Genomic DNA, 24279 nt, shown 5'->3' with positions numbered 1-24279 from the left:
CAATGTTCCTCTAACAATGACTCATTTTTTGTCCATTCTTTCTCCAGTGTCCAATAAGCCAGACAGAAAGCCCAAGCACTTATTGCTTTCTACAATCCATAAAAGGGCTCAAGAATGGGTGGATGGATACAGATAGGTCAATGAAAGGAAAACTCCCATTTTTTTCCTTCTTTACTTTTTATGACTCTGGTAGTCTTTGTCTTTCTGTTGTGCTTTTCTGTTTTCTGCCTTTGCCCCTCTCTCTTATTCCTCCCTTCTTTCTCTATTCCCTTCTTTTACTTGTCTCTCCTTCATTTTCCTTCTCCTTTCCTGTATCATTACCTTCCCTCTTTCCTTTTCTATTTTCTCTACCTTCTTTTTGTATCTCCTTTATTCCAACTTTCATATTTCTTTTCTTCTTTTTCTTCCTTCTCTCCTTTCTTTACTTCTCCTCCCTCCTTCCACTCCTTCCTTCCATATCTTCTAGTTCTCTTTACCTTTTTTCCTTTTCCCCTTCTGCTTTCCCATGCTTTTGTGTTTCAGAATCATTAAGAATATAATATGTGAAAATCACTGTGATACACAGAAAAATACAAAAAGCATTTACATAATCTATGAAAGTCCCCTCTATCTTACAGACGGATCTCAGCAGCCACCTAGCCTAATATGTACATGAAGAAAAATTCCTTTAAAAAAATAGTCATCTAGTCTCTGTTCCAACAAAGGAGAAAACACTACCTCCTAAGTCAATTCATTCCATCCTCCAGCAGTTCCAACTTTCAGTAATAAAGTAGTAATAAAGACAAAGTCCCTTTGTCCAGAGAATTTACAAACTGGCAGGGAACCTTGTGAGGGGAGGGATTTAGTAATATACAATAAATATAAGAAAGTATAAGAGAGTTTTAAAGCATTATTAAAGGTCTGAAGAATGATCATTTCTGACTGGAGTATCAAGTTTCATGGAGGTCATTTGAGCTGGACTTTGAAGGATAGGTAGGGTTCGAAAGTATTCTAAGCACGGACTGAAAAGCAATGGAAGGAACATAATATAGTCCAGCCTAGCTGCAGAATAGGGCTCATGGAGGGCAATTGTGGGAGATAAGGGTAAGATTAACAAAATTAAGTTAAAAAGAAAAGTTAAGTTCTACACTTAATGTTAAGTTCAAAAAAGCAAGTGCATAAGTACACAATAGAGAAGACAGACAAAAGCTGTTCATTTGAAAAAAATACCACCTCTATGTTATAGTGAACAGCCAATTCACTGAGGCAAGATTGCAAGAGGGCAGCCACAAAAGCTAACACATCTAATCTTGGTCTGCATTGATAAAAGGAGACAGACTGTGAGCTCCTCCAGTAGACTGGAGTGAATAGTGGAGTAAGAAGATAGCCCTTGAGGGCAGGGACTTTTTGTTTTGGTTTAATTTTTGCCTTTTTTTGTATCACCAGTGCTTACCACTGTACCTTGCACACAGTTGATTGGCTGGCATCCTTTGTTCTCAAAGAGGACCAAAATGACATCACGATGTTAAAGTCTAGTTACAGTATGTCCGGCTGGGGCTGCTCAGACCAATACAAGTTCAGAAAGCTCTACCACAGGACGGGCACAAATACTGCATGTGAACATTTAGGATGAATTCTATAAATTTGTGTATATTGTGTTTCTTTTGAGCCACTTTGATTCTGCTTTATTCATAGAGTAAAGTGCCTTCTTTGATGCGGGTATGCCATGCTGAGCAGTCCTTTGCCAGGGTCTCCCATGTCACACAATCAATTCGAAAGTTTTTCAGAGATACTTTGAGAGTGTCTTTGTATCGCTTCTTCTGACCACCGTGTGAGCAACTGCCTTGTGGGAGATCTTCATAAAATAGTCTTTTAGGCAAGCATATGTTTGGCATTTAAACAACATGGCCAGCCCATCAGAGTTACATTCTCTTCAGTAGAATTTGAATGCTTGGCAGTTTAGTTCAAGAAAAGACCTCTCGTCCAGAACCTTATCCTGCCAGGTGATCTTCAGAATCTTCCTAAGTCAAGTCAAATGAAAGCAATTCCATTTCCTGGCATGGGGAAATTCAGAATCTGCTAAATGAAAAACAAAAACTCCACAAAGTTTACCAGCAGGATAGATCATCTATCTCTAAGAAAGCAGCATTTAACTCCTTCAAAAGTAAAATACAAGTGAAGGCTTAGATGCAGGATTCTTGGCTCAGTAAAAAGGAAGATGAAATTCGGTTTTACACAGATAGTAACAATCCAAAGTGCTTTTATGATGCCCTGAAGGCTATTTATGGGCTAAAGATGTATGGTGCATCTCAACTACTCAGCGCTGATGGAGCCACATTGATTAGTGATAAGGACATGATCCTGGAGAGATGGGCTGAACACTTCTATAGTGTTAATAGACCATTATCAGTCAATGGTGAAGCCATTAACTGTTTACCTTGGGTTGAAGTCAATCCCTCTCCAGCCCGATTTCCAACTAAAGAAGAGGTTTTGAATGTCATTAGGCTCCTCTCCTGTGGCAAAGAGCCTGGTGCAGACTCTATTCCAGCTGAGATTTACAAAGTGGGAGGTCCATCGCTCATGCAAATTTTCCGGGTTATACGGCAAGAGGAGGTTATCCTCCAGGAGTTCAAGGATACTACCATTGTCTATTGCTATAAACTAAAGGAAACAGATAGTCCTGTGACAATTACATGGGGTGTCTCTCTTAGTCATTGCTGGCAAGATTCTTGCCACAGTCCTCCTTAACAGGTTGATCCTTCACCTGGAAGATGACTGCCTACCTGAGAGCCAGTGTGGCTTGCATACAGTAAGTATTTAATAAAGGCTTGTTGATTAGAGCACCCAAAACAAGAAAGGTAATATAGCCCTGTTTTGTTCCCTCCTACTCAGCCCACCTCAGCACACCTCTTCCAGCTTTTGAGTACTGCCTTTGCAAAGAGACACTGACAAGCTGGAGCGTTTCCAGACAGAGAACCGAACAATGCTCTAAAACCAGGATGAGGAACCGACGGCCTCGAGGCCACAGGTGGCCCTCCAGGTCCTCAAGTATAGCCCTTTGACTGAATCCAAACTTCACAGAACAAATTCCCTTCATAAAAGGATTTGTTCTGTAAAACTTGGACTCAGTCAAAAGGCCACACCTGAGGACCTAGAAGGCCACATGTGGCTTCGAGGCCACAGGTTCCCCACCCTTCTGACCTAAATGGATTCCTTAAAGGAAATAAGGATTTTAGCCTAGAAAAGAAGACTTAGAGAAGACATGATGACTACCTCTAACTATTAAAAAGACTCTTACCCAGAAGAGGTGCTTAGCACAGGGTCTGGCACACAGTAGGTACTTTATAAATATTTGCTAATTGATTGATAAGAGGAATTAAATTCATTCTGTGATTCCAAAGGGCAGAATTAGGGCAGATAAGAGCTCCTGCCCAGATGGTACTTGCAGGCTCACAAGGCACTTTTTCAAAACCACCTTTTGTGGTGAGTAGTACAGAGAGAATTATATCCATTTTACAGATATGGAAATTCAAGGTAATAGAGGTATTGTAAACTGCCCAATATCACATAGCTGGCAAGTAGAAGGGATGGTGTTTCAGCCCAGACCTTTGAACTTTAAGATCAGTCTTCTTTGCACTACAACACATTGCCCCCAACTGGCCAGAGTTATGGGGGGGGGGGCAGAATTTGGCTCTTTATAAGGAAGAACTGCCTAACAATTCGTAATATATGAGAAAAGAATTCCTTTTTGACAGGAATGAAAGATGAACAACTTGGGAGGACATTTTAAGTGACACTGAGGAGATTGCTTCATGAGTCACTCACTCATCAATGGAAGCATTCCAATAGAAGCTGAGTTTACTTGCTAGGGATATTGTATATGACATTGGTGCTTTGAATAAGAATTGGAGTAAATGATTTCTGAAGTCTCCTTTAACTCTAGATTTTGAGGATTTTATGAAGTCATTTTTATAAATTTACTGTGGAGCATATGCATATCAAATGACTAGATATTCACATTCGTATCCAGGGCAGCCCCTTCTCAATACCAAGGGCCTGATGTAATGAATGAAAAATCCTGAGAGACAAAATTTATGGGTAATTAATAATCAACTCATTAATTAGGCTAGCTGGCAATCAATAAATTGATGGTAAGTAGTTTCTGTCAGTAACCAAAGACACCCAATGGGGACCCTGGAAGCTTTAAATAATGTCTGAAAGAGAATTCCCTTGGCAAGTGAAAATTAACCCTGATTGGGGGACATTTAATGAGGAGATGGCTAAAAGTCTTCAGCTCTTCCTGCTGAGAATGTAGCTCTACTCAGCCACCTCCAGTAATCTTGGACAGGGGAATCTATCTCCATTCAGACCACTCTGGTTTTCTCCTTCATGAGTTATGTCACCCTAAACTGTAATGAAGGGGTACAGGGACAGGGGCTCCTTTCCCCAGGGTAAGGACTATCCAGACTAGATTCTATTTATACTCTAAACAGAAGTTAGGTCTCCTAGTTAGGTAGGGTCCCATCCAAAATTAAAGAGCATGTTTCTTAAGGGCTAAGAGTAATCGCATCAATCAGTCATGTCCTTCAGAGATTGACTTTAACAAGAGCTGGGCCTTACTGAGGAAACTGAGAAGAAAAACTTGGATCCAAACTTAATAATTGGTTATTAATCTAATAGAATAATAATTTCTCTCACTGAGAAAACAAGCTTCTAGAAACTAGAAAGTTAGTTAATGAGTAGGGAATCATAGCCGAAGGAGCCAACTGGTTATGAGGGTTATTTGATCTAAGGTGTGGTAAAGCCCAACAAAGTCTTGCTGCTCCAACATAGTATATACTGTTCTAATGACTAAATAATTATTCATGCCAATTACAATCTCACCAAAGAAGTCTTGTTGGTGAAGGGGCAATGCTAAGGGTGTGGCCAGTGCTTCTCCACCAAATCTATTAAAGGTTAGGTATTCGCTTTGACCAGAATGTTCAAGGCAATGAACAATACAATTCTTGGTAGAAAAATCCCACCAACTACACAGACAAATTTGCTCATGGAAGATAGGGGAATTAATAAGGACTAGCTAGACCATGGACTTTTGAGGGAAAAGTCTATCTCAATACATATATACAGATCCATAATAATGACTTCCACATCCTAAAGATGAAATTCTTATTATTTTTATTTATTTTTAGTTTTCAACATTCACTTCCAGAAGATTTTGAGTTCCAAATTTTCTCCCCATCTCATCCCTCCCCCCACTCCAAGATGGCATGCATTCTGAATACCCCTTCCCCTAATCTGCCCTCCCTTCTATCTCTCCCCCCGCTTCTCTTATCCCCTTCCCCTTCAATTTTCCTGTAGGGCAGGATAGGTTTCTATACCCATTGGAAGATTGAGAAAGATGGTTGTACTGGGAGAAGGGGAAGGAATAGGAAGGATGGGGAAAATTACTTTATAAAAAAGAGACACTCAAGAAAGACTTTTTTACAGTGGAGGGAGGAAATGGGAAGGGGAGGGGAGTGGGCAATGCTTAAACCTCATTCTCATCAGAACTGTTCAAAGAAGAAAGAATATATATACACACATAGTTGGGTACAGAAATTCATCTTACCCAGCTGGGAAGAAGAAGAAGCAGGATATGAGAAGGCAGGATGGGGGCCAGGGGGAGGTGGCAGGCAGAAACAGAACAGACTTTTGAGGAGAGGCCAGGTTAAAAGAAAGAAAGATGGAAAGGAAGAAAAGAAACACAGGTAGGATAACCAAAGTGTATGGGACACACATGTTTTATAACAGAAATATAGGGTACCTGTGACTAAGGCATGTACATGAGAGACACACACGTAAGCAACATGTGTGGCGAAGACACAAAGGAAGAAGGTACTACAAGGATGCTGATATCTCCCCACTGGACTCCTAGGCTCTCCTGGTCACTACCCTGATAGCTCCTGCTGGCTGGCTGTTGCTCTGATGGACACATCTATGGGGATGCTGTTTGGCTACAGTTGGTCCCACCTCTACTCTAAGCCCAGTTGAAAGCCCCGGCTAGGGTTTTGCCAAGATTTCTTAGTTTAAAGACTACAAGTTCTTTACCAATACTTTTACAAAAGGCACAACATGCCTTGCCCTAAGACCATCAGAAATGCTCTTTGGCTTAGTGCCCTCAGAGTCTCAGCTCTTTTAAAGGCTTTCATCTCTCTGGCAGATGGAGTTAATACAGGTTTGAAAGGCCCTTAGACCCACATTTTTACACCAACAATTCTGAAAAGTAGAATTAAGCACCTGGAACCATAGTTCAATAATTTAGTTCTCTCAGAACAGCACAGTCTTAGGGATGGAGCCAAGATGGTGGAGTAAAAGCAGGAACTCACTGGAGCTCTCCCAAGCCCCTCCAAATACCTGTAAAAAATGACTCTAAACAAATTCTAGAGTAGCAGAACCCACAAAATATCAGAGTAAAATAAATTTCCAGTCCAAGACAACCCGGAAGGTCAATGGGAAAGGTCTGTTGCATCAGGCTGAGAGTGGAGCGCAGTACAGTGCAAAATGCACCAGCCCAGACCAGGCCCAAGCAAACCCGGAGAAGGCCTCAGGGGGATGAATCACTGGCAGATGTGGTGGTTTCCAGATTTCTCAACCCACAAAAGCCAAACAAAATTTAGAAGGTCAGTAGGGAAGGTCTATTGAACATGGGTAAGAGAGGAGCACAGTCCAGTCCCAACCCCATCGCTGCCCCAGGGCAGCAGCGGCGGGGATCCAGTGGCTGATTGGAGGGGGACTGCAGAGATCTCTTTGCTGGTGCTGAGGGAGGATTCTGTTGCTTTGCCCATACTTGGATCTGAGTCACAGTCCTAGGTGGCAGTCCCAGGAAGAAGAGGAAGACTGGCGTGGTGGAGCTTGTGGTGGTGGTGGAGAGGGAATCCTCCTCACAGCTCCAGGGCAGAAAAGAGTGCTTGTGGTCACTCACAGACCAGAGCCCAGGCCAGGAAAGGAGTCAACACCTCTCCTTTGATCAGACCACCCTGGAAGAACTGAAAACTTTCAGGTCCCTAGAAGTAGCTCTGAAAACAGCTGTACAAACCCCCGAAACTTGGGACAGTACATTCTCAACATTGGAAGCAGACCCTTACCTTAACAAAGAGTTTAAAACTCAAGTGAGTGGCTGGGATCACGAGTAAGCAGCGCAAAAAGAGTCAGACTATATTATCTTACTTTGGTGACAAAGAAGATCAAAATATACAACCAGAAAAAGACAACGAAGCCAAAGCTCCTACATCCAAAACCTCCAAGAAGAATATGAATCAGTCCCAGGCCTTGGAAGAGCTCAAAAGGGATTTTGAGAAGCAAGTAAGAGAAGTAGAGGAAAAAACTGAGAGTCTTGCAAGAAAATCATGAAAAACAAGTCAAAAGCTTGCTAAAGGAGACCCAAAAAAATACTGAAGAAAATAACACTTTAAAAAATAGCCTAACCCAAATGGCAAAAGAGGTCCAAAAAGCCAATGTGGAGAAGAATGCCCTAAAATGCAAAATTGACCAAATGGAAAAGGATGTCCAAAAGATTACTGAAGAAAATACTTCCTTAAAAATTAGAATAGAGCAATTGGAAGCTAGTGACTTTATGAGAAATCAAGACACTGTAAAACAAATCCAAAAGAATGAAAAATTAGAAAACAATGTGAAATATCTCATTGGAAAAACAACTGACCTGGAAAATAGATCCAGAAGAGAGATTTTAAAAATTATTGGACTATCTGAAAGCCATGATCAAAAAAAGAGCCTAGACATCATCTTTCAAGAAATTATCAAGGAAAACTGCCCTGATATTTTAGAACCAGGGGGCAAAATAGAAATTGAAAGAATCCACCCATCTCCTCCTGAAAGAGATCCCCAAAGGAAAACTCCTAGGAACATTGTAGCTAAATTCCAGAGCTGCCAGGTCAAGGAGAAAATATTACAAGCAGCCAGAAAGAAACAATTCAAGTATTGTGGAAACACAATCAGGATAACACAAGATTTAGCTGCTTCTACATTAAGGAACGGCAGGGCATGGAATATAATATTCCAGAGGGCAAAGGAGATAGGATTACAACCAAGAATCACCTACCCAGCAAAACCAAGTATAATCCTGCAGGGGGAAAAATAGTCATTCAGTGAAATAGAGGACTTTCAAGCATTCTTGATGAAAAGACCAGAGCTGAATAGAAAATTTGATTTTCAAATACAAGACTCAAGTGGAACATGAAGAGGGGAGGAGATGGACATTCAATGAAATAGGAGACTTCCATACCTTCCTGATAAAAAGACCAGAGCTTAACAGAAAATTTGATTTTCAAATACAAGAGTCAAGACAGACATAAAAAGGCAAATGGGACAGAAAGATACAATATGTTGCTAATAAGGGCAAACTGTTTACACCCCTACAAGGGAAGATGACATTTGTAACTCTTGAGAACTGTATTGTTACTACACCATGTTAAAGGAGTTGGGTATAAATTGACTTTGATAAAATGATGGAAAAAAATCTACTCAAGTGGGTTAAATGGATCCAAGTAAGTGAATTAATCTGATGTAACTAAGAAAATGTACTGAGAGAACAGGAAAGGAGGAGGCAGAAAAGGGTAAATTACATCACAGGAAAAGGCACAAAACTCTATTACAGCAGAGGGAAAGAAGGGAAGAAGATGAGTATTGTTTGAACCTTACTCTCATCATATTTGACTCAAGAAGAGAATAACATAATCAGTTAGGCATAGAAATCTAACATACCCTATAGGCAGTAGGAGTGAAAAGGGGAAAGAAAAGGGAGGGGGTTAATAAAAGGGATGTGGGACTGAGGGAGGTGGTAGTCAAAAGCAAAACATTAGTGAGGAGGGAAAAGGAGAAAGGAGAAAGAAAAGCATAAACGGGGGGGGAGTGGGAGAAGGATGGAGAGAAAGACACAGATAGTAATCATAATTGTGAATGTGATATATAAATGTAATGGAATACTATTGTGCTATAAGAAATGATGAACAGGCAGACTTCAGATATACCTGGAAAGACTTGTATGGTTTGATGCTGAGTGAAGTGAGCAGAACCAGGAGAATGTTGTACACAGTAACAGCCACATTGAGTGATGACTGACTTTGACAGACTTAACCCCTTTGAGCAATACAAGGATCTAAGACATCTCCAGAAGCCTCATGATGGAAAATGCTATCCACATCCAAAGAAAGAGTATGGAGTTTGAATGCAGATCAAAGCATACTATTTGCAATTTTTTTCTTCTGTTATGTTTTGTTTCCTCTTTCTGGTGGTTCCTCCTATTAGTTCTAATTCTTACTTACAACATGACTAATGTGAAAATATGTTTAATAGGAATGTATATGTATAGTCTATATTAGATTGTACGCCATCTTGGGGAGGGAGGTAGGGAGGGAGGGGGAGAAAAATTTAAAACTCGAAAGCTTATGGAAGTGATTGTTGATAAATTAAAATAAATTAATAAAAAAAAATCAAGTAATAGGGTGAGAAATGAGCAAACAATGCGGAAAAAAAACCCTGACTACAGAAACTTATTTTGGTGAAAAGGAAGATCAAAACACACTTAGAAGAAGACAACAAAGTCAAAGCTCCTACATCCAAAGCCTCCAAGAAAAACATGAATTGGTCTCAGGTCTTGGAAGAGCTCAAATGGATTTTGAAAATCAAGTAAAAGAGGCAGAGAAAAAATTGGGAAAAGAAATAAGAGTGATGACAGAAAATCATGAAAAAGGAGTTAACAGCTTGGTAAAGGAGACCCAAAAAAATGCTAAAGAAAATAACACTTTAAAAAATAGAATAACCTAGGGGAAGCTAGTTGGCACAGTGGATAGATCACTGGCCCTGAAGTCAGGAGGACCTGAGTTGAAATCTGGCCTCAGACACATGACACTCACTAGCTGTGTGACCCTGGGCAAACCACTTAATCTCAATTGCCTAAAAAAAAAAAAAAACACACAAAAAAAAATTATAATGGAGCACATGGAAGTTAGTGACTTTATGAGAAATCAAGATATTGTAAAGCAAAACCAAAAGAAAGAAAAAATAGAAGATAATGTGAAATATCTCATTGGGAAAACAACTGACATGGAAAATACATCCAGGAGAGATAGTTTTAAAATTATTGGACTACCTGAAAGCCAAGATCAAAATAAGAGCCTGGACATCATCTTTCAAGAGATTATCAAGGAAAACTGCCCTGATATTCTAGAACCAGAGGGTAAAATAGAAATGGAAAGAATCAACCAATCACCTCCTGAAAGAGATCCCAAAATGAAAACTGCCAAGAATATTATAGCCAAATTACAGAGTTCCCAGGTCAAGAAGAAAATATTGCAAGCAGTCAGAAAGACACAATTCAAGTATCATGGAGCCACAGCCAGGATAATACAAGATTTAGCAGCTTCTACATTAAAGGATAAGAGAGATTGTAACATGGTATTCCAGAGGGCAAAGGAGCTAGGATTACAACCAAAAATCACCTACCCAGCAAAACTGAGCATAATCCTTCAGGGGAAAAAAATGGTCATGCAATGAGATAGAGGAATTTCAAGTATTCTTGAGAAAAGACCAGAGCTGAATAGAAAATTTTACTTTCTAATATAAGATTCATGAGAAGCATGAAAAGGTAAACAGGAAAGAGAAATCATAAGGAACTTATTAAAGATAAACTATTTACATTCCTACATGGAAAGATGGTATTTATAACTCATAAGACCTTTCTCATTATTAGGGTAGTTAGGAGTATATGTATAGACAGAGGGCACAGGTATGACTTGAATATGAAGGGATGATATCTAAAAAATAAAATTAAAGGGGTGAGAGAGGAATGTACTGGGAGAAAGAGAAAGGGAGAGGTAGAATGGGGTAAATTTTCTCACATAAAAGAAGAAAAAGCTTTTACAGTGGAGGGCAAGGGGGGGAGGTGAGAGGGAGTGAGTGAACCTTACTCTCATAAGAATTGGCTCAAAGAGAGAATAACATATACATTCAATTGGGTATAGAAATCAATCTTACCCTACGGGAAATTAGAAGGGAAGGGGATAAGAAAAGGGAGTGGATGATAGAAGGGAGGGCAGATTGGGGAAGGAGAAAATCAGAAGCAAAATACTTTTGAGGAGGGACATGATGAAAGTAGAGAGAAAATAAAATAAATGGGGAGGGGGAAAAGGATGGAGGGAAATATAGTTAGTCTTTCACAACATGACTATTATGGAAGTGTTCTGCATGGCTACACATGTATAACCTACATCGAATTGCTTGCCTTCTCAATGGGTGTGGGGGTGGGGAGAGGAAGGGAGAGAATTTGGAACTCAAAGTTTTAAATATGAATGTTAAAATTGTTTTTACATGTAACTAGGGAAAAATAAAATACTAAATTAAAAAATATTTAAAAGATTGTCAGACTATTAATTTGTCAATAAATGTTTTCTTTTGCTTAAATGTTTCCCATTGCTATCAGTGTGAATATCGGCAAAGAATCCAGGTGATTTGTGTTACAAATCAAGAACCACATCTTTGGTAACCCATTTGGTAAACCAAATCGTCTACAGAATAACCATCTACCAAGTAATCTGTCAAATAATATCTATGAAATAATCACCTATTGGATAATCATCTAGTGAATAAAGTACAAATAATAAATAATATAATCTATGTGAAAGCAATTTCTATTTAAAAATCAATTTAACAAATTCTTTTAAGTGTTTCTTATTACAATGCATAGTACTGGAGTATTGGAGATAGAAAAATAAAATAAGCTACAGTTTCTAACGTAAGAAGCACCATACATATGTTAAGGCAATATCATCTGGAAGTATCCAATTAATAACAAAACTCCAGCGGCTTCCTATTAATCCTACAATCAGATCAAGCTTCTCCTTGGTATTGAAAATACTTCACAACCTCAATCTAGCCTGCCTCTCCAGCACTGCTCTCAAACTGCGCTCGCTAGGGCTCTTTGAATATCAGGTCCTATCTCCCATCTCTGTGCCTCTGCATAGGCTGTTTCTGATGCTTAGGAAGCTTTCCCTCCTCTCCTGCAGCTTTTAGAATCTATAGCCATATATAAGTGCTACCTTCTAAATGATCTTGCCTGACCCCTCTAACTGCTAGAACCACTCAAATGACCGTGTGTAGCTATGTGTCTAAAACTGTGAATTTCTATTTTGTACATCTTGCTATTTTTAAAGGGTTTAATAAATCTAACTTTGAGCACGGCCCTGCTTCTCTGTTTCCCTCTTATCTTCTGTGGATTATTACTTACCATTTATTAATATTGAAAATTATCAAACCCAAAAAACTTACTATAGAGTTTGGTGTGACTGAATGCTCCCGGGAAGTTGAATGGTTGAAAGGAATGTTAGATCCCACTCAGTGCTTGTTTGGAACCACCCAAAGCTTGTGTTTTGGGTTCCTCAAATTAAATTGGCATAAGCTGATACACGTCTCAAACTGCCTTTCTCTTGGAGACTTCTTACTGCCTACATGAAGCCAATCAGGCAAATGCCCTTACACCCTTATCTGAACTCTATATAACAAAGACTTGGAGACAGAACCACCCCTTCTTTCTAGCTCTCTCTTACTACCAAATGACCTAACAAATTTCTTTCTAAAACTATTTCAGATTTTGGAATTTGTTCCCATGAGCCACACCTCCTTCTGTCCTCTTGGGTATACTTTTTTAAAAAAATACTTCAGTGACTTTTTTTCTCTTCCCTCCCACTTTTTTGGGGGGTGTCATTTTAATAGTTCTCCTCTTCCTTCTAAACTCTTCCCCTCCATTAAAACACACAAATCTAAACACTTACACAAACAATATAAGCATAGCAATCCACTCATTTTTTCATGTTCAAAAATGTATATTGAGTCTATTCCACCACTGGCAGGATGTGAGTAGCATGCGTAATCAACTGTCCTCAGTGATTGCATTGATCAAAGATTTTTAAGTACTACAAAACTTTTTTCTTTACAGTTGGTATTCTTGTATAAATTGTTCTGGTTCTACTCCTCTCATTATGCATCAGTTCAAACAAGTGTTCCCAGGTTTCTCTGAAACTATCTTTCATCATTTATTACCACACATTTATTCTATTACATTCATATAACATAATTTGTTCAGCCGCTCCCCAGTTGATTGGTACCCAGGTCTTTGCTATGACAAAAAAGAACTGTTATAAATGTTGGTCCATATGATTTCTTTTCGTCTTTCTTTGATTTCTTTGAGGAACAGGGCTAGTGATGGTATCTCTGGGTCAAAGAATATTCAGAATTTAGTAATTCCGGAACAACAGTTCCAAATTGTTTTCTAGAATGGTGGATCAAATGACAGTTTCAACACTACAGCAGTGTGTCTGTTTTTTCACAGTCACCGTAAGAATGATAATTTTCCATTCTGCCATCTTTGTCAGTCTATGTATGAACCGAAACTTCAAAGTTGTTTTAATTTGTCCTGTAGAAATCTTGTGAGTACATAGTTATTTACATGTTATCTCCCTTATTAAACTGTGAGTTCCTAGAGGTCAGGCAGAGTTTTAGCCTTTCTTTATATTCCCAGTACTTAGCACAGTGGGGCAGTTAGGTGACACAGTGGAGAGAGCTCTGGGCTTGGAGTCAGGAAGACTGAATTCAAATCTGTCCTTAGACACTGACTAGCTGTGTGACCCTGGGCAAGTCACTTCACCCTGTTTGCCTCTGTTTCCTAATCTGTCAAATGAGCTGGAGAAGGAAATGGCAAACCAGTCCAGTATCTTTGCCAAGAAAACCCCACATGGGGTCACAACGAATCAGACACGACTGAAGTGGCCCAACAACAACACTTAGCATAGGGACTGATACAAAGTAAGAGCCTAATAAATACTTGTTGACCGACTACATCATCATATAGCCCCTTTCAATTGACCAAATAAATTTACTTTTCTAGGTTTCTCTGCAGTCTTGTCTTTCTATTTCAAAGTTTCTACTTAGCTCTACTCTTTTCACTAGAATGTTTAAAAGTCTTCTACTGCAGTAAAGATGAATTATTCACTCTCTAAGATGAGGGTTTACAGAGTAAATTTTTTCATAACTGTAAGCCTATCTCTTTTGCCTTTTGTAATACTGTATTCCAAGAGCTCAGTTACTAGGTCTTTTGTGATCCCACCTGTAGTTTTTTGGTTCCAGAGAACACTAGGTGGTAGAGTGGATAGGGTGTGTTCCTGGAGTCAGAAAGACATGAGTTCAAATCTAGACTCAAATACTAACTGTGTGACCCTGGGGAAGTCATTTAACTTCTATTTGCCTCAGTTTTCTCATCTGTAAAATGGGCATGATGATAGCACCTACTTGTCAGGGTTCCTGTGAGGATAAAATGAGATAACATCTGAAAAGTGCTTAGCACAGTCCCTGGTGCAGACAGAGTAGACACTATATAAATGTTAGCTATTATTATAGCTATTATTGGTCCTTGGATTGATTCTTTGGATTCTTGTAATATTTTTTCATTCACCTGGGAGCTCTAGATTTTGGCTTAAACATTTCTGAGACTTTTCTTTCGAGAGGTTCTTTCAGGAGGTGATTGATAGAACGTTACTATCTTCACATTGCCCTCTCGTTCTAATAGGTGTGAGCATTTATGATTTCTTGAAATACGGTGTCAAGGCTTCTTATTTTTAATCATGGATTTCAGGGAACCCCTTAATTCTTAAATTATCTCCCCTTGACCTGTTTTCCAGGTCTGTTACTTTTGATACCAGGTATCATATTTTTTTCAATCTTTTGATTTTGTTACATTATTTACTGCTGTCTCATGGAGTCATTGATTTTTGTTTGGTTTACTCTAGTTTTCCAGAGTAAGTTTCCCTTGAGTAAAGTTTAAAACTTTCTCTTCTAAACTACTTATTCTCCTTAAATACAGAGCTATTATTCTATATTTAAAATCTGTGGCTCCATTTCATCCAGGTATTCGTGTAGTCTGTGAAAAATCTGCATTTTCCTCTGAGTTTCCATTTATAATTGTTACATAATTACTTTTTTCCTTCTTTGTGTAATCTCTGGATTTGTATAAATTTTAGATTATCAGTCAGTGTTTTCTTTAAGGTTCAATTCCTTAATTAGAGTTTTGTGCCAGAGTTTTCTGCCCTCTGCTATGTTCTGGCGGGGGAGGTAGCCCTGTTTGGTCCTGCTTTGGTCTTTGGTCTTTGATCAAGAAATCCACTGGGTTCTTGCTCAAACCTCTACCTCCTGGAGTTGGCTCCCCTGAATCTTTAAAGTACAGAGCACTTTTTTCAAGTCCTTCTGTGATATCTCAGAACAAAGCATTAGGGACCTCAGAGCCCTGGTCAAAGGACTACAGCATCCCACCAGCTGCCCCCTCCAGGGCTCTCGGTCATCTCCCAAGGAACCTCTGCTTTTGTTGTCTCCACACACAGAACCTTGCAGGCTACGGGGTCTCATTTCTAGTGCTGAAAGGTCACCCTGAGCTGGCAGTGGCTTTGCTGGCAGTCTCTCTCTCTTTTTTTCTTTTTGGTGAGGCAACTGGGGTTAAGTGACTTGCCCAGGGTCACACAGCTAGGAAGTGTCAAGTGTCTGAGGCCGGATTTGAACTCAGGTCCTCCTGACTGCAAGACTGGAGCTCTATCCACTGTGCCACCTAAATGCCCCGCAGTCTCTTTCCTTATTCCACAATTATTTTAACAAAGTATGTGGCAACAACTGTTATGGCAATTTCTTAGAAAAAAAATTGAGAGATATAGATGATCATAATCAAATTAAAAGCATCTGAAGATGAACAAATGGTCAGATCTTAAATTGTCTGATTGATGTTTCGATTTCAACAAAGAGGAAAGTCTCAAGTAGACCACCAAGGTATCTGGGAGGGAGGGTTTAAACTTTACTGTCTCATGGAGGCATTTATTTCTGTTTGATCTATTCTAATTTTCAGGGAGTTTGTAACTTGGGTCAGGTTTCCACCTTCTCCACTAAGCTGTTCATTCTCCTTTAAATCTCCTCCAAACCTTTTCTTTCATTTTTAATTTCTTGCTTAATTTTTTTCTAGGTATTCTTATTGTACTTGTGGAAAATCCTTTCTTTTTCTCCTTGACTTTCTGCTTGCAGTTGTTATGAATTTATTAGTTCCTTCTTTGGGTGGAAGCCACATCTATAATAATTTTGGATGGGCCTCTTTTTTTAATTTTTATAAATACTTTTAGGCTTCTAGGTGGCATAATGGACCTGGAATTAGGAAGACCTGAATTCACACCCAGGCTCACACAGTTACTAGTTGTGTGATTCTGAGTAAGTAACTTAACCTTTGCCTCAGTTTCCTCATCTATAAAATGGAAACAAACTTAATTTTTTATTTTTTGGGGGGGTGGGGGACTAGGCAATGGGGTTAAGTGACTCGCCCAGGGTCACACAGCTAGTAAGTGCTATGTGTCGGAAGTCAAATTTGAACTCAGGTCCTCCTGACTCCAGGGCCAGTGCTCTATCCACTGCACCACTTAGCTGCCCCCAAACTTTATTTTTTATAAATAAAATATTTGTTTTATTTTCATCTGTAAAATAATAATAGCACTTAAGTTCCCAAGGTTATTGTGGGGATGAAATGAGAAAATATAAATATAAAGTGCTTTGCAACCATTAAAATGCTACATAAATGCTAGCTATCATTATTATTATTATTATTATCACTATTATTATTACACAAAGGCAGTGTTTTCTTTCATTTATCCTCCTCTCTAGGTTTAGTCACTAAAAAGAGGCTTTCTGATAAGGTCAAGGTCTAACACCAGCTACACTTTGGAGTGAAGTGGGGCAAATGGCCCTGCTTAAGCTCACAATGGGACCCATTCATTCCTGTATTTTTTCGAGCACTGGACACAGAGCTTTATAAGCTACAAATATCTCTGGCCCACTGCTAGTCACTTGAGCATGGGTTCCATCCACGCTAGAAACAGCTTTGCTGGCAGCCCCTTTCCAGCCTTCCAACCTGACCTTTAGATTATGAGCTCCTTGTGAGCAGGGATTACCTTTTGCTTTTCTTGTAGTTAGTGCTTAATAAATGCTGGCTGTGTGACCTCTGATTTGGTCCTAAAGTGGAAGAAATCATTGATTACAGATTCTCATAAGATTTCTGGATCATGACCTGCTTTGTTACAAACTTGAGGGTTTGGGGGAGCAGGTATGAGGGAGCTGAGGGGGTCTGCTTCCCATTTAGGCAGTCTTTTGATGATGACTATTTGCAGAATACTCTGAGATCTGTTAAGATAGAAGCAGCTGGTGATGCAGTGTGCAGAGTGCTGGGCCTAATGTCAGGAAGACCTGAGTTAACAATAAGTCTTGTCAGATTTCAGAAAAACCTGGAAAGACTCACATGAACTGATGCTGAGTGAAGTGAGCAGAACCAGAACACTGTCCACAGCAACAGCAACACTGTGCAATGATTAACTGTGGTAGACTTAGCTCTTCTCAGCAATACAATGATCCAAGACAATTCCAAAAGACTCATAACAGAAAATGCTAACCACATCCAGGGAAAGAACTATGGATTCTAAATGCAGATTGAAACATACTGTTTCCATTTTTTTTTTCTCTGTTTTTTCTTTCTTGTGGTTTTTCTCTTTCATTCTGATTCTTCTTTCACAACATGACTAAAATGTGGAAATATGCTTAATATGATTATACATGTATAACCTATATCAGATTGCTTGCTATCTTGGGGAGGGGAAAGGGAAAGAAGGGAAAGAGAAAAATTTGAAACTCAAAATTTTACAAAAATAATGTTGAAAACTATCTTTTCATGTAATTGGTAAAAAAAAAAAAAATACTACTAGGAGGGAAAAAAATAAGCCTTGTGATTCAGGGCAAGTCACTTAATTTGTTTGCTTCAGTTTCTTCGCCTGTAAAATGGGCCTTGTAACAGTACCTACCTCCCAGAGTTGTTGTAAGGATCCAATCAGATAACTGTGCAGGATTATAAGCACAGTGCCCGACACACAGTACACACTATGTAAATGCTTATGCTGCTTCCCTTTATTGCTTACTATGTGTTCTTCCTTCCTACTGAACTTAAAATTGATCCTGTGTCATTTTCTCATTGATCCTATTTACAGGTAACTGCTTTTGTGCCGTAACTCCCTACGTCATGATTCTTTGTCTCTGCACCTAACTCAGCATTCGGCTGGCTTGTAATGGGCTACATTTGAAAATCTGGCTCTCTTGCTCAAGGAATGTTGCTAACCCTGGGTAATGTGTGAGAAAGCAAAGGAGTCTAGGCCCGATAGCTTTACCCCACCTAGCTACCATCCAAGGATGCCTGGTTTGCCATCCACAAGTCTGGGCCACTATCTCACACCTGGACTTGAACAAAGGCCACTTCTTAGTCTCCTGGGAGAAGAAAGGGGGTCTGCTAACATTGACATGAAGATTATACACTGTGACCAGGTAAGATTTATACCAAGAATGAATGATTGGTTCAAATAAAATCTAACCCCCATTACCAAACTTCCAACCAATCAGGTTGTTTCCTGCCCTTCAGCTTTGTAACCAGTCAGGTTGCCCTCAATACCATGATGTCATCTACCCTGCTCTGTTCTCTGTTCTGTACTCCTCAAGCCCTACATAAGGGGAGCTGTCCTTTTATTCAGAGTCTTTGGGGCAAGCCATGGACCCATTTATTGACAGGTAGCATGCCCCTACTAATAAATATCATCTTCCGCAGGGATCTGCCTCAGTTTACTCTTTTGTTAAAATCTCAATTGCAACACCATTTTTTTCCATAGCTGGGAATCTTGACATTTTGCTCCTCCAGATGAATTTTATTATTTTTTTCAATCAGAAAAAAATCCTTTGGCAGTGTGATTATTATGGCACTCTATATACAAATTAACTGAGGTAGTATTATCATTTTTATTATATTGGCATGGTCCAAACATGAGAAGTTACTGTCACTCCAGTTATTTAGGTCTGTCTTTATTTCCGTAAAGAATATTTCATGGTTTTATTCAAATGTTTCCTGTGCATGTCTTATTAGACAGATTCCCAAATGTTTTATACATTTTTGTAATTATTCTTAACGAAATTTTTCTTTTTATCTCTTCCTGTTTTGTTGGCAATGTATTGAGTGGCTAATGATTTGTTGCAGAATTTTATGTCCTACCACTTTGCTTAAGTTATTGTTTCTATTTTTTTAGTTGACTCTCTAAGTGGACTATCACATTATTGAAAAAAAAAACAATAATTTTGTTTCTTCTTCGTGCTTATTCCATCCATTTTTTTTCTTGTCTTAGCACTCTATCTAGCATTTCTAACACCATTATCATATAGTAGTGGTGATATCACACATCATTATTTCTTCCTTGATATTACTGGAAAGGCCTAAAAATTAATTTCATTACATATAATGTTGGCTCTCAATTTTAGACAGATACTATTTATCATATTAAGGAAAGGTCCATTTATTTCTAAACTTTGTAGCTTTTTTTAAATGAGCATTATATTTTTAAAAATTTTTTCTACATATATTGAGTGATATTATTATATAATTTTTACTATTTTGTTATTAATATACTCTTTTATGTTTGTAGATTTTATTTGAACCAATCATTCATTCTTGGTATAAATCTTACCTGGTCACAGTGTATAATCTTCATGTCAATGTTGCTGTACTTGCTATATTTTATGCTGCAGTATTTTATTTAAAATATTTGTACCCCTCTGCTGCTTTTGGGAGCCAAGACGGCAGAGTGAGAAGTAAGTTGCTCTCACCCTCCGTCATTGACCTCCCAGAAAATATCAACCCAGGAAAAACCCTGAGCCAGCAGAAAGACAGGGTGCAGCAGTCTCGTAGCCCATGAAACGTGGGAGATTAACAGGAAATGCCCCTCTCACTCCGAGGGAGGGGGAGCAGTACAAGATGGGAGGAATCCCAGCAAGGCAGCAGCAAGCCCCACCTCAGCACACCGAGGGGGGATCCTAAGACCCAAGGTGGTAGACCGAGCAAGCACCAACACCAGGACGCCCCCCTCACAAGCCTCAATATGGGCAGGGGAACCAGAAGACTCCAGCTCAGAAAACCGCCACGAGCAACAGTGTTCTCCATCAGCCCAATCACCTAGTGCCTCAGCACAACTCTGGGAAGCGCAGCACCGGGAGGCAAAGCTCCAGGCTGACAGACGTCGTCCAGCAGCAAAACATCTCTACGCAAGGCCCAGGCGAGTGGGAGCCGAGTATTCGAGCGCCAGGCCCGGGCGAGCGGGAGCCGAGTATTCGAGCGCCAGGCCTGGGTGAGCAGGAGGAGAAGCTTGGGTAAGTTCCCCCTTCGCTCCGTCAAGAGAGCTCAACTTTTTTTTTTCTTAAAGTCAGGAAATAGGCAAACACCATGAGCAAAGAGCAGAAATAGACAAAGACCAGAGATTCTTATTGTGGAGACGGGGGAGAGCAAGGCACAAATTCAGAAGAGGGCAACGTTGTCAATATACCCACATTCAAAACCTCAAGGGGGAATATGAACTGGTCTTAAGCCCAAAAAGCCTTCTTGGAAGAGCTCAAGAAGAATTTTAAAAGTCAAATAAGAGAGGTAGAAGAAAAATTGGGGGGCAGCTAGATGGTGCAGTGGATAGAGCACAGGCCCTGAAATCAGGAGGACCTGAGTTCAAATCTGGCCTCAGACCAAACACTTGCCACGTACTAGCTGTGTGACCTTGGACAAGTCACTTAAGCCCAATTGCCTCACTTAAAAAAAAAAACTGGGAAAAGAAATGAGAGGTATGCAAAAGAGAGTCAATAGCCAGGGAAAAGAAGGACAAAAATTAACTGTAGAAAACAAGTCCTTAAAAATATGATTGACCAAATGGGAAAAAAAAAGTATACTGAAGAAAACAACTCTTTAAAAAGTAGAATTGACCAAATGGAAAAAGAGGCACAAAAACTCATTGAAGAGAACTCCTTAAAAAGTAAAATGAGTCAAATGGAAAAGGAGATACAAAATCTAATAAAGAAAACAACTCATTGAAAATTAGAATAGGGCAAGTGGAAGCTATGGACTTTATAAGAAATCAAGAATCAGTCAAATAAAAACAAAAGAATGAAAAATACAAGAAAACGTAAAATACCTCATTGGTAAAACAACTGACCTGGAAAATAGATCCAGGACAATTTAGAAATTATTGGTATACCTGAAAACCATGATGAAAAAACATCCTTCAGGAAATCATCAAAGAAAACTGCCCTCAGGTCCTAGAACCAGAGGGTAAAATAGTGATTGAAAGAATACACTGATCACCTGAAAGAGATCCCAAGTTGAAAATGCCAAGGAATATCATAGCCAAATTCCAAAATTACCAGATCAAAGAGAAAATACTGCAAGCAGCCAGAAAGAAAGTATTTAAATGTCATAGAGCCACAGTCAGGATTACACAGGACCTTGTAACTTCTACACTAAAAGATCAGAGGGCATAGAATATGATATTCCGTAAGGCAAAGGAGTTTGGATTACAACCAAGGATCAACTACTCAGAGAAACTAAGCATAATCTTTCAGGGAAGGAGATGGACATTCAATGAAATAGAGGACTTCCAAACCTTCCTGATGAGAAGACCAGAGCTCAAGAGAAAATCTGACCTTCAAATACAAGACTAGAGAGAGGCATAAAAGGGTAAACAGGAAAGAAAAAAAAAAAAAACATGTTATTAATAAGAGCAAACATTCCTACAAGGGAAGATGACACTTGTAACTCTTGAGAACTTTAATGTTATTATGATATTTAAAAGGGGGTATACTTAGACAGAGGGCATGGGTATAAGCTGACTTTGATGTGATAATAAAAAATCTAATTAAGTGGTGAAAAGGGATTGTTCTGGGAGAAGAGGAAAGGAGGAGGCAGTACAAGGGTAAATTATATCACATGAAAAGGCACAAAAACCTAATACTATAGAGGCAAAGAAGGGACGGAGATGAACATTGTTTGAACCTTATTCTCAGCAGATTTGGTTCAAAGAGGGAATACCATAATCAGTTAGGTATAGAAATCTGACTTAACCTATAGGAAGTAGGAGAGGAAAGGGGAAAGAAAAGAGAGGGGATAGATTGAAGGGAGAGAAGAAGCAGTAAGGGTAAAGGGGAAGAAAAGGGAGGGAGTTAATAGAAGGAGGGCAGACTAAGGGAGGTGGTAGTCAAAAGCAAAACTCTAGTGAGGAGGGAAAGGGAGAAAGGAGAGAGAAAAACGTAAATGAGGGGGAGGGAATAGGATGGAAAGAAAGACACAGATAGTAATCATAACTATGAATGTAAATGAGATGAACTCTCCCATAAAGAAGAATCAGCAGAGTGGATTAAGAACCATAATCCTACAATATGTTGTTTACAACAAGAAACACATTTGAAGCAGAGGGATACACACACACTAAAGGTAAAAGGCTGGAGTAGAATATATTATACTTCAGCTGAAGTAAAAAAAAAAAAAAAAAAAACAGGGGTAGCAATCCTGATCTTAGACAAAGCAAAAGCAAAAATAGATCTTATTAAAAGAAATAAGGAAGGAAACTACATCCTGCTATAAGGTACCATAGACAATGAAGTGATATCATTACTAAACATATATGCACCAAGTAGTATAGCATCCAAATTCTTAGAGGAGAAGTTCAGGGAGTTACAGAAAGGAATAGACAGCAAAACTATACTGGTGAGGGACCTCAATCTCCCCCTCTCTGAACCAGATAAATCTAACCACAAAATAAACAAGAAAGAAATTAAGGAGATCGATAGAATTTTAGAAAAGTTAAATATGATTGACCTCTGGAGAAAACTGAATGGGGACAGAAAGGAATATACCTTTTTCTCCATGGCACATGGCACCTACACAAAAATCGACCACGTACTAGGGCATAAAAACCTCACAATCCAGTGCAGAAAGGCAGAAATATTAAATGCATCCTTTTCAGATCATGATGCAATAAAAATTACATGTAATAAAGGGCCATGGAAAGATAGACTGAAAAATAATTGGCAACTAAACAATCTAATCCTAAAGAATGAGTGGGTCAAACAACAAATCACAGAAACAATCAATAACTTCAACCAAGAGAATGACAATAATGAGACAACATACCAAAACTTATGGGATGCAGCTTTCTTAGGGAAGTATTGTATCTCTAAATGCATACATGAATAAAATAGAGAAAGAAGAGATCAATCAATTGGGTATACAACTAAAAAAGCTAGAAAAAGAATAAATTTTAAATCCCCAATTAAATACCAAATTAGAAATTCTGAAAATGAAAGGAGAGATTAATAAAATTGAAATTAAGAAAACTATCGAACTAATAAATAAAACTAAGAGCTGGTTTTATGAAAAAGCCAATAAAACAGATAAACCTTTGGTTAATTTGATTAAAAAATTTGTACCCATATTCATGAGAGATACTGATCTACAGTTTTCTTTCTTTGATTTGTATCTGCCTATATCAAAATGATATTTGGATCATGGAAGTAAATTAGTAGGATCCCGTCTTCTTATATTTTTGTAAAATATTTATATAATATTGAATTAACTGTTCTTTGAATGTTTGATATAATTTAATTATAAATCCATCTGGTCCTAGGATTTTTCCTCTTTCAGTACTTATTTATTGTTTATTCAACTTCTTTTTCTGAGATTAGATTATTTAAAATTTCTTTCTTGTTCTGTAAATCTCACCATTTTGAGGTCTTTAGATGTTCATCTACTTCATTTAAATTGTCTGTTTTGCTGACATACAATTAGGTAAAAATATGTTCTAATAATTTCCTTTGTTTCTCATTTATTTCTTGTGATTTCACTTTTTATATTTTCAGTACTGACAAATTTGGTTCTCTCTTTTTTTTTAATCAAAATAGCTGATAGCATACCTAATTGAGGAGGTTTTTTTTTTATAAGAGCTTTTAGTTTCATTTATCAATTGAATGTTTGCTAGTTTATTTTTATTTTAATTTAGTTAATTTCATAATTTCAATTTTGATATTTACTTACTGTATTAAAATTTGTTGGGGTTTTTTCAAGTAATATATCTAATTCACTGTTTTTTTCTTTCTCATTTTCATTGATCAAAGTATTTAAAGATACAAAATTTCCCCAAAGACTGATTTGGTTGCATCTCAAAAGTTTTAGTATGTTATCTACTTCATCAACAAAATTTTCTGTTGTTTCTACAATTTGCTCTTTGACCAATGAATTTTTTTTTAATTTCATAATACCTAAATTTTTATTAAGTGCTTTTTGTGCTCAGAACAGTGCAAGGCATTATGTATGAAGCAATTGTGATATATTCACGC

The 24279-nt window shown here is 38.4% G+C and overlaps 1 protein-coding gene across 1 annotated transcript in view; it reads left to right on the top strand.

Annotated features, from left to right (window-relative positions):
- LOC114040715 (mucin-5AC-like) overlaps positions 1–24279 on the top strand; it is a 37028-nt gene that overhangs the window by 8510 nt on the left and 4239 nt on the right. The window contains exon 3 of the mRNA XM_027858861.1: positions 19867–20255. Within this exon, the coding sequence (XP_027714662.1) occupies positions 19867–20255 (389 nt within the window). The remainder of the gene's footprint in view (positions 1–19866; positions 20256–24279) is intronic.

Source organism: Vombatus ursinus, unplaced genomic scaffold (genome assembly GCF_900497805.2).
Source record: "Vombatus ursinus unplaced genomic scaffold, bare-nosed wombat genome assembly UNPS02013931.1, whole genome shotgun sequence".
Lineage (NCBI taxonomy): Eukaryota > Metazoa > Chordata > Mammalia > Diprotodontia > Vombatidae > Vombatus > Vombatus ursinus.
This window is presented reverse-complemented; position numbering and strand designations above follow the sequence as displayed.